At 50.1% G+C, this 12,803-nt stretch overlaps 1 protein-coding gene across 1 annotated transcript in view; it reads right to left on the minus strand.

Annotated features, from left to right (window-relative positions):
• SFXN5 (sideroflexin 5) overlaps positions 1–12,803 on the minus strand; it is a 107,143-nt gene that overhangs the window by 38,905 nt on the left and 55,435 nt on the right. Inside the window, 1 exon segment of the mRNA XM_053976636.1 lies at positions 839–929. Within this exon segment, the coding sequence (XP_053832611.1) occupies positions 839–929 (91 nt within the window).

Consider the following 12,803-nt stretch of genomic DNA (forward strand, 5'->3'; position numbering starts at 1 on the left):
AACCAGTGCTCCGTTAAAAAAGGAGTGGAAATGCCAGAGAAAGTGAGAGCAGCACACAGGTAAAGGGGCTCAGCAGAGCTCTGAGGATGTGGCACTTGCACAGCAAGGGAAAAACCTGAAAGGAAAATGTGGCATTGTATGGCTGAAAAAGGAACCTGGAACAGGGAGCAAACCCCATTTTTTAGTGATTTCCTCCATGCCGGGGCAATTTTTGCACCATCTTTGTAAATAAACAAGCTTGCACAAAAATTCACCCCGAAGCCACCGGTGATTTCTTCCGGGCTAAAATAACTCAGCACGTGCTGGAGGGTGGAAGCAGAGGCTGGGTGCAGAGCATCCCTGCCCTCAAACACAGGGCTGATAAAACCCCAATAAAATGCTCCACCGAGCCAGGAGCAGCCTCAGTTCTGCACACACCTTAATCTGGGGCTGCTCTTAACCAGTGGCTCTCAGAAATCCGCACATTCGGAGCAGAACCATTTCTCTGTGTTTTATTGTGAAACAACCACAGTGCTGCTGCTTCCTGGAAGGTTTGACCCAGCTCAGCCCGGGTCTTGCAAACGAAATGCTCTCAGGATGGAACGGTCGAGGACCACTCAGTGCTGATCACTTCTGAAGCTGCCTCAGAGCGCAAAGCGCAGCTGAAAAGCCTGAAGAGCCTTCAGCAGCAGCTTTGCAGCATTTTTCTGCCAAAATTCTGCTCTGCAGAGTCCCATCCCTGCCTGCCTCAGCTCGGGGACCACCACTGAGAGGACACGAGCAGGAAGGGAGGAGTTGTGTCCATCCCCGTGGCTTCTGGCCACCACTTGGAAAACAAAGGAAAGGAATTTTTCCTTACCGACAGCAGGGAATGGCACGAACCTCTGGATCAGGAGCCGAGTGGCCGGGGTAAACTTGTTTGCTCTCTGGATCAGAACATTAAGGCCCACCTTGGAATGGAGAGAAACCAACCAGAGGAGCAGTGAGTTAATGAGCAGGAGCAGGGCAGATGGCACAGTTTGGGGTCCCTCCCCATGAAAAGGCGTTTGAGAACTAAACCTCCCCCCGCTGCAGGGTTTGGCTGTGTTGGGCTCAACCCTTTAGTCAATACAAGGTTAAATCCAATTGTTGAGCTTAAAACAAGGGTTGAACTCAACCTCTGGGCTTAAATGAAGAGTTGAACCCAACTTTTGGGTTTAAGTGAAGGATAGGTTTAAATGAAGGGTTGAACCCAACTCTTGGGTTTAAGTGAAGGATTAAACCAAACTCCTAGGTTTAAAAGAAGGGTTGAACCCAACTCTTGGGTTTAAAAGAAGGGTTGAACCCAACTCTTGGGTTTAAGTGAAGGACTGAACCCAGCTCTTGGGCTTAAAGGAAGGATTAAACCAAACTCTTGGATTTAAATGAAGGATTGAACACAACTCTTGGGTTTAAACAAAGGGTTGAACCAAACTCTTGTGTTTAAATGAAGGATTAAACCAAACTCTTGGGTTTAAATGAAGGACTGAACACAACTCTTGGGTTTAAATGAAGGGTTGAACCCAATGGTTTGGTTTATCCAAAGTGCTGAACCCAACCATTGGATTGAACCAATCCATGGGTTTAAATGAAGGGTTGAACTGTTGGGTTTAAATGAAGAGTTGAACCCATCACTGGGTTTAAGTTAAGAACTGAACCCAACTATTGGCTTTACACAAAGCGTTGAACCCAACAGTTGGATTTGACCTGGGTTTAAATGAAGGATTGAGCCCAGCTGTTGGGTTTTTATGAAGGATTGAACCCACTGTTGGGTTTTTATGAAGGATTGAACCCACTGTTGGGTTTTTATGAAGGATTGAGCCCAGCTGTTGGGTTTTTATGGAAGGTTGAACCCAGCCATTGTGTTTAAACCCTTCCCAGCTAAAAGATAAGCCAGAAACCACTCCAACACCATCCAGTCCTTCTGGAATTGCCAGAAAACCCTTGGCTGGGTTTTTGCCCAGTTCACCATCATCTTCCCCATCCACCAAAAAATCCTTGGGTCTGGCAGTCCTGACCTAGCTGGGAAAAACCCAAATTTCAGTGGTGGTGGTGGCCCAACACCATTAATTCCTTCTCCAAGGGTCTGGAGTACACAACCCCATCCAGTGCCAACATTTGGGCTGTAAAGTTTATTATAACCATGGATTTATTTTTGTTGCCTTGTCCAACCCTTGAATAATGCAGAGCTCTCCACAGTTTTTCATGGGTCTGGGTCGTTGTGGATGTTCACAGAAGCAGCCCAGGGTCGCTGCCTCCTGACCCTCACATTGATAACGCTGAAAGTTGGGAGAATCTCCATCAAAACTGGCTTTGTGCACACGTGGGGTTAAAAATTAACCAAATCTATTCATGGGGAATGACTTTTGTCTTTAAATTACTCTTCCTCGCAATATTTTCTCTTTTTCACCCCCCACAAAAAAACCCCAAATGCAGAAACTAAACCCAACAGCCCCAAACCAGGAATTTTCAGCTGGAAATGGAAGCCTTGAGCAATGTGTGGTTGAAATATTTTTGAGCCCAAAATGCAGCAAAATTAAGGGAAAAAAACCAATTCAGCCAAAACCAAAAAACTGCCAGTAAACATAATTTTTTTTTTTTTTTTGAGGGGGGATTTTAAAAAACAAAGGGAAGCCTGGGAGATCATATTTTGCAGGCTGCTGCATTACACATGCACATCCCAGCACATCCCAGCACATCCCAGCGTGCTGGAGCCTGGGAGGAAGACGGGGAGGAGCACAACTGCTGGGCAAGCCCTGCATGAGCACAGGGCTGCTTCTCCAGCCCCAGGAAATATTCCCCAAGGCTTTCACCCAGACCCCAGGCAGGAACTCCTCCTCTTGCCCTCAGCAAACGCAGCCCTAGAGCTGAGCCCAAGAGAGCCGTGGTGATTCTGCTTGGTCTGGGCAGCAGTGAGGGCTTGTCTTGAACTTCTTCCCCCTCAAAAATGGCTGAATGATTTCAGGTTTTTTTTTTTTTAGTTTTCCAATTGTTAGGATGAGTCTTTTCAAAGTCTGAACACCTCCAGAAACTGTAACACAGTCTAAAATACGTGGCTTTAAGAGAAGCCAGTTTTAAGCCTGGCTTTGCTGGTCTGCCCCATGGATTCTGGTATTCAGTCTGGATATGGTTAATCTTGTGTCCATGACAAATTTTGTTGGTTTTGCAGCCCCTGCTTGGAGGTTTGGTGGAGGATTTGACAATGAAGTGGAAGAGCAGCAGCTTTTGAAAGAGAAAAGCTGAGTCTGGGAGAGCCACCACTGTGAGGGCAGTGAAATAAAAGCATTTTATTTCCAGATTTAATGTGATGAACTCAGCCCCCACTCACTGCAACCCTCCTGCTGGGAACATGAAATTAAATGTTGCTGGAGATTAAATCCCATCTCCCAAATCCTCAACACAAGGGCTGGATATAGGAAACTAATGAGGGTTTGTTTTCTACAGTTTGGAAATTGCTGTAGCTGATCTGTGAACTCCTTCCCACAGGCCATGAGGTGGGATGAGGGTAAACAGGGCAGGAACTGCTCAACCTCAGGCCACCAAAGCAAAAGGGTCATCAAGGAGATGCTGATGAGTTTAATTACTTGGGATTGGCAGGAGGACGCTGTTGAGGCAAATTCATCACTAAAGAGCAAGCCCAGGTTTATTGCTGTGACCATCACGCAGTCACTGCACAGGACCTGCAGCACTGGTGATGGAAACATGGGAGGGGGGATTCACCTCACCCGACCTGGCACAACCACAGAGTCACTGAGGCTGGAAAAGCCCCCCAAGGTCGAGTCCAACCACCCCCAGCACTGTCAGGGCCACCACTGCCCCATGTCCCCAAGGGCCACATCCACAGGGCTCTGAAATCCCCCCAGGGATGGGGAATCCAGCCCTGCCCTGGGCAGCTGTGTGTGACAACCTCTCGGTGAAGGAATTCTTCCTGGTGTCCAGGCTAAACCTCCCCTGGCACAGCCTGAAGCTGCTTCCTCCTATCCTATGGCTCCCCTTGCAGCTCAGCTTCTCCGGGCAGCCTGCTCCAGAGTTGGACAGAATTCCAGAATGGTTTGGGTGGGAAGGGACCTTAAAGAACATCCAAGGCAGGGACACCTCCCACTGTCCCAGGGTGCTCCAAGCCCCAGTGTCCAGCCTGGCCCTGGACACTGCCAGGGATGAGGAGTTATCCATGGTGAACACTCCCATCCTGTGACCCAGCTCAAATCCAGCTTTTTCCAGTTGCCTGGATGGCTGAGGGTTCCTCCTCCAGAGCGCTCCCTTGGTGTGGCTGAGGGAGCCAGGGGGACACAGGGACACATGGCTGGACACAGGGACACATGGCTGGACACAGGGCTGGACACAGGGACACATGAGTGGACACAGGGCTGGACACAGGGACACATGGCTGGACACAGGGCTGGACACAGGGACACATGAGTGGACACAGGGATACATGGCTGGACACAGGGATATGTGGTAGGACACAGGGACACATGAATGGACACACAGCTGGACACAGGGACACATGTCAGGACATAGGGATACATGGCTGGACACAGGGATACATGGCTGGACACAGGGACACATGAATGGACACAGGGACACATGAATGGACACAGGGATACATGAGTGGACACAAGGAAACATGGCTGGATACAGGGACACATGAATGGACACAGGGATACATGAGTGGACACAAGGACACATGGCTGGACACAGAGACACATGGGTGGACACAGGGACACACAGCTGGACACAGGGATACATGTCAGGACACAGGGACACATGAGTGCACACACAGACACATGAATAGACACAGGGACACATGGTTGGATACAGGGACACATGAATGGACACAGGGACACATGAGTGCACACACAGACACATGAGTGGACACAAGGACACACGGCTGGACACAGGGATACATGTCAGGACACAGGGACACAGGGCTGGACCCAGGGATACGTGACACCAACACTTCCTAACGTCCCTCAACACGAAACCGGGATCAAACACCATCAGTGGGAGGGAAAGCTCACCCAGGGCTCTGCGGTGCCTCTGGCAGCACTCTGCCCTTCCTCCCTCCCTCTCTCCCTCCTCCTCGAGTGCCAGGAATTCCTGCCATGTCTTTAGCTCCCGTTTTGTTTCAGCATCAGCAACGTTCCCTCAGCAGAATGTTGTGATGTCACCGCGCTCTGAAGCAGAACCATCAGGAACTGTCAGAGATCAGCATCTTTGATTCCTTTTCTTCTCCCTCTTGTCTCTCAAAGTTCTGACCTCGTGTCTACCAAGACACCAATTCTAAATCCATGAGAATTTTTTTTAAATCCCTGTTTTTTTTCTGCCTTTTCATGAAGATTTTTGAAGCCTGACAGATAGTTTTGAATGCCTGATATTTGCAATGGCCAAGCCCACACCTCTTAAACCCGGCCTAGAGCAGTAAATCCATCCAAGGAGTTATTTCACTTCATATTGGGAGGGAATTTTTATAAAATAAAGGAATCTCATGAGTCCAGCGAGCATTAGCTGGTAGATGACACCACCCAAACATTGCTGAGCCACTCTCCAGACTTCATGGACTGTGCTGGAGAAATCTCCACTGATTTAGGGGGTTTAACTCCAGGGCATCCCTGAGCACTGCAGCTGGAGCTGGCTGTTCAAGGGACCTGGAAAGTCAACTTGGAAAGAGGGACTGGCTCCAAAGGAGGTTATCCCTCATCCCCCCAGTCACCAGATTGGATTAGAACTAATTGGATCTGATGAGTCCCATTCAGCCAAGCTGGAGAAAAGAGCATTAGGAGAAGGAAGGAAAAAACTCATTCATTAGGGCTGGGAGGTGAAGATGGAGGCAGAGAGATGGAAAACTGGGCTCTTTCCCAACTGGAGCTTTCCCAAGCCAAGGAGAACAGAATGGAAGAGTCTAAGGGAAGGGAAAGCAATCAGGATCCAAGTGGGGAAGGAACTTAGAGAGGAGCAAGAGTAAGGGAAGGAGGAAACATCACTCCCGAGGCAATTCCAGCAGGGATGACCACAGCAACCCCACAGCTGGATGCTTCAAGGGAAGAGAATGGTGCAGTCTGGATCAAGGCTGGAGAAAAGTGGGATTCATGCCGAGAACATGCCAAACTTGGTTTGGGAGGTGGTGGAGCAAGGAGGATGAGGGGCCATGCCCAAGACAAGAGGGTGTTGTCTCGTACCAAGTTTTCCATGCACCTGGAGCCTGTCCAGAGGCAGCAGCACTGCTGGGGTCATGGGGATGGGCTGGGGCAGAGGGAAAGGAAGGGATGAGAACAAACCTGCTGGAAATGGAGACATCCCAGTGGAATGAGAGAGAAAATGCTGCAGAGAGGCACATGGAGTTTGGGAGGGGACAATCACGGAATCCCAGAGCAAGCTGGGTTGGGAGGAGCCTTAAGGATCATCTGCTTCCAACCCCCTGCCTTGGACACCTTCCATCATCCCAGGCTGCTCCAAGCCCCATCCAGCCTGGCCTGGGACACTCCCAGGGGTGGGCTTGGCAGGACCCAGCAGGTGCCAGGTGCTCCTAACTGCAGGGACAGGATGGTGATGGGCACCGGGAGCATTCCCAGAGAACCTCATGTCCCTGTGTCCCAGTGCAGCCAAGGCTGTGCCTTTGGGAATGGCTGCTCAGCTCCAGCGATTTCTGGGCTCCATGGAGGAACTGCCAGGCTCCGTTTCCAGTCTGAGAGATCCAACCACTCCCTTCTGGGATCTGAGCATGCACAGAGAAAGGGATGTGCAGGAACAGCTTTGGAGCAGAGAGACGCAGGCTTTAGAGCCAGGCATTGCTTCATTTCGAACTTAAACTTCATTTAAAAGAGAAGTTGATCACCAGCTCCTCGGATCCCCTGGGATTTGATTTTCCCCCTGCTCCCGTGGAGGAGGGAGCCGGGCCACGCTCCATCCCCTCCCATCCCTCTCCCGGCTTCCTCCAGCCCCTGGATGTGTCTGGCTGCCCCGAGCAGGACAGACCCGAGGCGGTAGGAGGGCTCCAGCTCTCCCGGCTGATTATGGACATCACACCCCATTCACAGGCTGTCAGCGCAGCCTCGCAGACAATTATCGGGAACAGGGAGCTGGATTGGAAAAATCCACAGGGGCACCTCCACCTGGAGAGGAGAGCGAGAAATGGTGTGTGAGAGGTCAGCGTGGGAGCGGGGAAGGAGGAGCAGCCCCGGGACGGCAGAGCCCACGGCACGGCAAGGAGTGGGGCTGCTGGAAAGGGAAGGGATGGGATCGATGGGAAGGGAAGGAGTGGGATTGATGGGAAGGGAAGGAAAGGGATTGATGGAAAGGGAAGGAAAGGGATTGCTGGAAAGGGAAGGAGTGGGATTGATGGAAAAGGAAGGAATGGGATTGATGGGAAGGGAAGGAGTGGGATTGATGGAAAGGGAAGGAAAGGGATTGCTGGAAAAGAAAGAAATGGGATTGCTGGAAAGGGAAGGAATGGGATTGCTGGAGAGGGAAGGAGTGGGATTGCAGAAAAGGGAAGGGATGGGATTGATGGAAAAGGAAGGAATGAGATTGCTGGAAAAGAAAGAAATGGGATTGCTGGAAAGGGAAGGAGAGGGATTGATGGAAAGGGAAGGAGTGGGATTGATGGAAAGGGAAGTAAAGGGATTGTTGGAAAGGGAAGGGATGGGATTCCTGGAAAGGGAAGGAATGAGATTGCTGGAAAAGGAAGGAATGGGATTGCTGGAAAAGGAAGGAATAGGATTGATGGAATGGGAAGGAATGGGATTTCTGGAAAGGGAAGGAATGGGATTTCTGGAATGGGAAGGATTGAGATTGCTGGCTGAGCCCCTGTCCCAGCTCCCTCAGCTGCTCCAGGTGCTCCAGCCCCAGGATCCAAGCAGACCAGGACACTCAAACATTCCTGCTCCTCTCCAGCTTTCACTGCTTTGGTTCTGAACACACTCAGGTGCAGGTGCCCAGCCTGGCACAGTGGTGCCCGCTGGGATAGCCCAGAGCAGCAGGAAATCCCACGGGCAGCAATGGGATTTGGCTTTTGTTCCCCACCTCCAGTGGCTGGTGCAGAGGCGGGATCTGGGGTCAGGAAGTAAGAAAGCACTTCCAAAATGAAGAGCTCTGGGTCTGCCCATGAAGAGCTGCTTTCAACCCGCTCCTGGGGGGCCAGCAGTGAGTCCAAGGTGGGTCATTAGCAAAATGCCATTATCATTACTGCCGTTATCATTAATGCCATATTAATGGCATTAATCACCTGAATTTTAACCCGTGAGGTGAAGGAAAAGGAGCATCGGGGTGCTGAGCAGGGACACTGAAGTGCAGGGATGACCCCAAACCTGGCTGCAGCCATGGTTACGTGGCACTGCTGCTCCCTCTCACCCAGGAGAGCACACAACACCTACTTCTGTCAGAACTCAGCTCAGGCTGCTGCCTGAGAGCCAAGTATTTACTTGTCTCTGTGCTGACAGGCCCTTAAACCCCAAACCTGCGCTGAAATAAACCTTGTTGGGAGTGACAAACCCTGGTGTGCTGGGCAGGAGGGGAAGGGGGGAACCTGGGAACTGGGGCAAAGCCCCAGCCCTGCACATCAGAGGGGCTGAGCTCACACCTGCCTGGGCTCCCTTTTTGGGGGGACAGCTGTCCCACAGGAAGCTCAGTGTCACCGTGGCTGTCACCAAGGGCTTTCCTGGCTGAGCTCTGCTGCATTAAGCCCTTTTCTGACTCAGAGATGGGGCAGCTGAGGGGAGTTTTAAAAACTTTTATTCTAGTTTTAGTCTCATGTGAAGGGTAAAACAATACAGATATTATAATTTCTATCAGAAAGTATTTCTTAATTATAATACATTACAATATTTTTAACCTATTAGCTTTTATTACACCACACTGTAAATACCTTAATCATCTAAAATTACCCCTCATAAGTCCTACTACAACACATCTTTCATAGTTCTATTTCTCTAAAGCATCTAATCTTATTTACAAAACCACCTTTTAAAACTTGTTTCCAATTCCATTTCTCTCCCAACAAGGTCTGTCCTATTCCATGGCATTACTAAACCAATATTTCTAATTTCAAAGTTTAGGTTTCATTTGCCCAGGGAAATTGGGCAATCCCTGGAAGTGTCCAAGGGCAGCTTGGAGCACCCTGGCCCAGTGGAAGGTGTCCCTGCCATGGCAGGGGTGGGTGAGAGGGGATTTAAGCTCCTTCCAACCCAACCCAACCCAACCCAACCCATTCCAGGATTTTCCGATTCCTGATTTCAGATCCCAGCTCCATTTGCTCTGGAATCGCTGATCCCTTTTAGTTCTGGCTCAGCTCTTCAGGACTTTGGCCTTAGATCAAATTCTCTGTGGGTCAGAAGTGACTCTTGGGGCCACAAATACGCACCGTGCAAACCTTCTGCCAAACTTCAAGAATTTTCTACAAATCCGTTTCCCACAAGCTGCAGGCCCTGTGCCCTGCCAGGGCCCATCAGAGCCCCGCCTGTCCCAGGGAGGGGACAGCAGCCATGGCCAGGGTCCCTCCAGGGCACACGGAGTGGCACCAGATGCGCAAGGAGGGGCTGACCCGAGCACAGCTGCCAGGAAACGTGGCCAGGGAGAGAAAAAACCCTTGCAGGGTCCCCAAAAGGTCTCCAGCAGCACAAGGAGCAGGATTTGGAGCTGCTCTTGGCAGAACTTGAAGCCGTGATCAGGGAAATTGAAAAGCTGATGGGGAAAGCTCCAATCCCACAGCAAAACTGAGAATGCTTCAAGGAGAAGGTGCAGAGGCACCCAAAAAATGACCCCAGAGGGTTCCAGAGTGTCCTGGCTTGTAAGAGAAGCACATATTCTATTTGCCATCTGTCGGAGCTGGGGCAGGTATCTTCTGTTAAGTTGGGCAGTTTTCTTGTCTCTTCCAAGAACAATGTCTCCCCCCGGGGAGATATCTTCTGTTAATGGGCTACTGAATGGCTCACTGCATGACTGATAAAGTTACATCATCCCATTGTGAGATGCTCCACCCAGAGGGAGGAGCCAAGCATCCCGACCTGCAAAAAATCAGCATTTCTGGAGACAGCAGCTCAGCCTCTTCACTGGATTCCCAGAGGAAGACCAGGCCCATTTACTCTACCACCAGACCTTCAGAGAAAACTACACCCTTCTATGGGATCATCGCTTCAGCAGCATTTCATCTGCCACTCCAGGAGCAGGAGGAGCAGCCACCATTTAACTGGACTATCACCAACACCCTGACTCCTCAGGGTGTCAGCCTTCTGACTCTATCAGTAGTTTTGTTTGTACTAATTACATTTTTTTTTAATTTAGTTTTTTCCTAGTAAAGAACTGTTATTCCCATTCCCATATCTTTGCCTGAGAGCCTTTTTATTTTGAAATTGTGGTAATTTGGAGGGAGGGCGTTTACCTTTTCCATTTCACGGGAGGCCCTTGCCTTCCTTCACAGACTCCTGTCTTTTCAAACGAAGGCACAGAGGAGTCAACCCAGGTTAACCCCAGCAGCCACCAACCCAAAGGTCCCGGCACCAGTAGCAATGCAGGAAAGAGGCAATGGCTGCTCACGGGCCTTGGCTGGGGCTGATTTAATTTCAGGCCTTTCAGCACAGCCCCAAGAGTCACTTCTGACCCACAGAGAAGTTTGATCTAAGGCCAAAGTCCTGAAGAGCTGAGCCAGAACAGAAAGGGATCAGCAATGCCAGAGCAAATGGAGCTGGGATCTGGAATCAGGAATTGGAAAATCCTGGAATGGGTTGGGTTGGGTTGGGTTGGAAGGAGCTTAAATCCCCTCTCACCCACCCCTGCCGTGGCAGGGACACCTTCCACTGGGCCAGGGTGCTCCAAGCTGCCCTTGGACACTTCCAGGGATTGCCCAATTTCCCTGGGCAAAAGAAACTTACTTTCACATAGAAATAATAAAATTGTTATTAATAACTATTATCTATATAAAATTGTAATATCTAAAAAGCAATTGTTGCCAATAAAATTGGCTCCACGCAGCTTTTTTAATCTTCTAAATTGTGAAAAATAGCAGAGTAAGAGTGTGTGTGTCAGCTGGAAAGAGTTTCTGTCTAATCACAGCCCCCCTGATCTGTGCAGCTCTTGGCACTGGAATACTGGGGGAATAAAAAATTCCAAACATTTAAAACACGCTTGGTCTTTCTCAAGTCTTTTTACTTCTCCCTGCCTTTGTTTGCCTTGTTTAGGAAAACCAGCTGGTGTTAATTGCACTTCATGCACCACCAGCATGAACAGCAGCCAGATATCAGGAACTGGAGCCTAATCCCAGGAATCCACTCAATTGTTTGGGGGAAAAAAAAATTACATTATCACTCTTCAGAAGAGCTAGAAAATGAGGGAGCAAAAGAAAAGGCAGGGAAGAGGCTGGTGGGGGGAGAATGGGATTAAAATAAACTACAGTCATAGAAAGAGAAATGGAGATGTTAGAGGATGGAATTCCCAGATTTGCTGTATGGATCTCCGGAATCTCCAAGGCCAGGTTGGACACTGGGGCTTGGATCCACCTGGGACAGTGGGAGGTGCCCCTGCCATGGCAGGGCTGGAATGGGATGGGATTTGGGATCTGTTCCAGCCCAAACACCTTTCCCAGTGTTATTTCAAGTGATTCCTTCACCTGAGTCATGCACAGGAGAAGGGATGGAATTCGGGCCCTGGCACAGCTCTGTGCTGTGACTTGGGTTGGGATGGGAGCCGGAGAGAAAAGGAAATATGGGGAGAAAAATATGGAATAAAAGAATATTGATTTCCTCACCCGGTAGGGCTGAAAATCAGGAGTTGTGGTTGTAGCAACTCCTCTCTCTATATATACGGAAGAAAATCAGGATATTTGCAAAGATTTCCCATTTAACTGCAGGACAATGAGGCCAAAATCTGCTCACCCAGCCCCTGATGGAGCAGCGTGCTTGCCCCTGGTGTGAGGACACAGAGTCTGCTCTGTCCTCTCGGGACCTCTCCAGGCCCTTTTCCCCCTGCAGACAGGGAAGGGTCTCCCCCTAATGCCTGACCCCACATCCCAAAGCCTCCCTGCTCTGCAGGGCTTCCTCCAGGCTGGTGGGAGCTGTGAGGGGTTTCAGGACACAGCAACACAGCTTCAGGAGTGTTCCCAGCTGGGATGTGTGTGGGGACACAGAAACCTCACTGCACACCCCCTGTGCCATCCCTGCTCCGCTGGGAAGCTTTTCTTCCAACATCAGAGAGGAGAAGAACCTCTAAAGGCTGCTGCCCTTCACGTGGAGAAAACCTCCTTCCAAGATCAGGGAAAAACACCTGTGCAGGCTGCTGCTCGCCGTGCTCTGCCTGGAGGGAAACCTCCCGACATCCAGAAGGAGAAGAACCTCTGAAGAACCCCACATGCTGCTCTTCCTGCTCCATGTGGGGGAAAACATCCCGACATCCAGAAGGAGAACCTCTAAAGGCTGCTGCCCTTTGTGCTCCACATGGAGGAAAACCTCCCAACATCAGGATAGATGAAGAATCCCTGAAGGTTTTTGCCCTTCATCCTCCACGTGGAAGAAAATATCCCAACATCAGGACAGAAGAACCCCTGAAGGTTTTTGCCCTTCACATTTCACAAGGAGGAAAAGCTACTTCCACCATCAGGATAGAAGAACTCCTGAAGATTTTTGCCCTTCCTGTTCCACGTGGAGAAAAACATCCCAACATCCAGGAGGAGGAGAACCTCTAAAGGCTGCTGCCCTTTGTGCTCCACGTGGAGGAACGGCTCCTTCCAACATCAGGATAGAAGAAGAACCCCTAAAGATTTTTGCCCTTCATTCTTCATGTGGAAGAAAATATCCCAACACCAGGATAGAAGAACCCCT

The sequence above is a fragment of the Vidua macroura genome, chromosome 4 (assembly GCF_024509145.1).
Source record: "Vidua macroura isolate BioBank_ID:100142 chromosome 4, ASM2450914v1, whole genome shotgun sequence".
In the NCBI taxonomy this organism is placed as follows: Eukaryota; Metazoa; Chordata; class Aves; order Passeriformes; family Viduidae; genus Vidua; species Vidua macroura.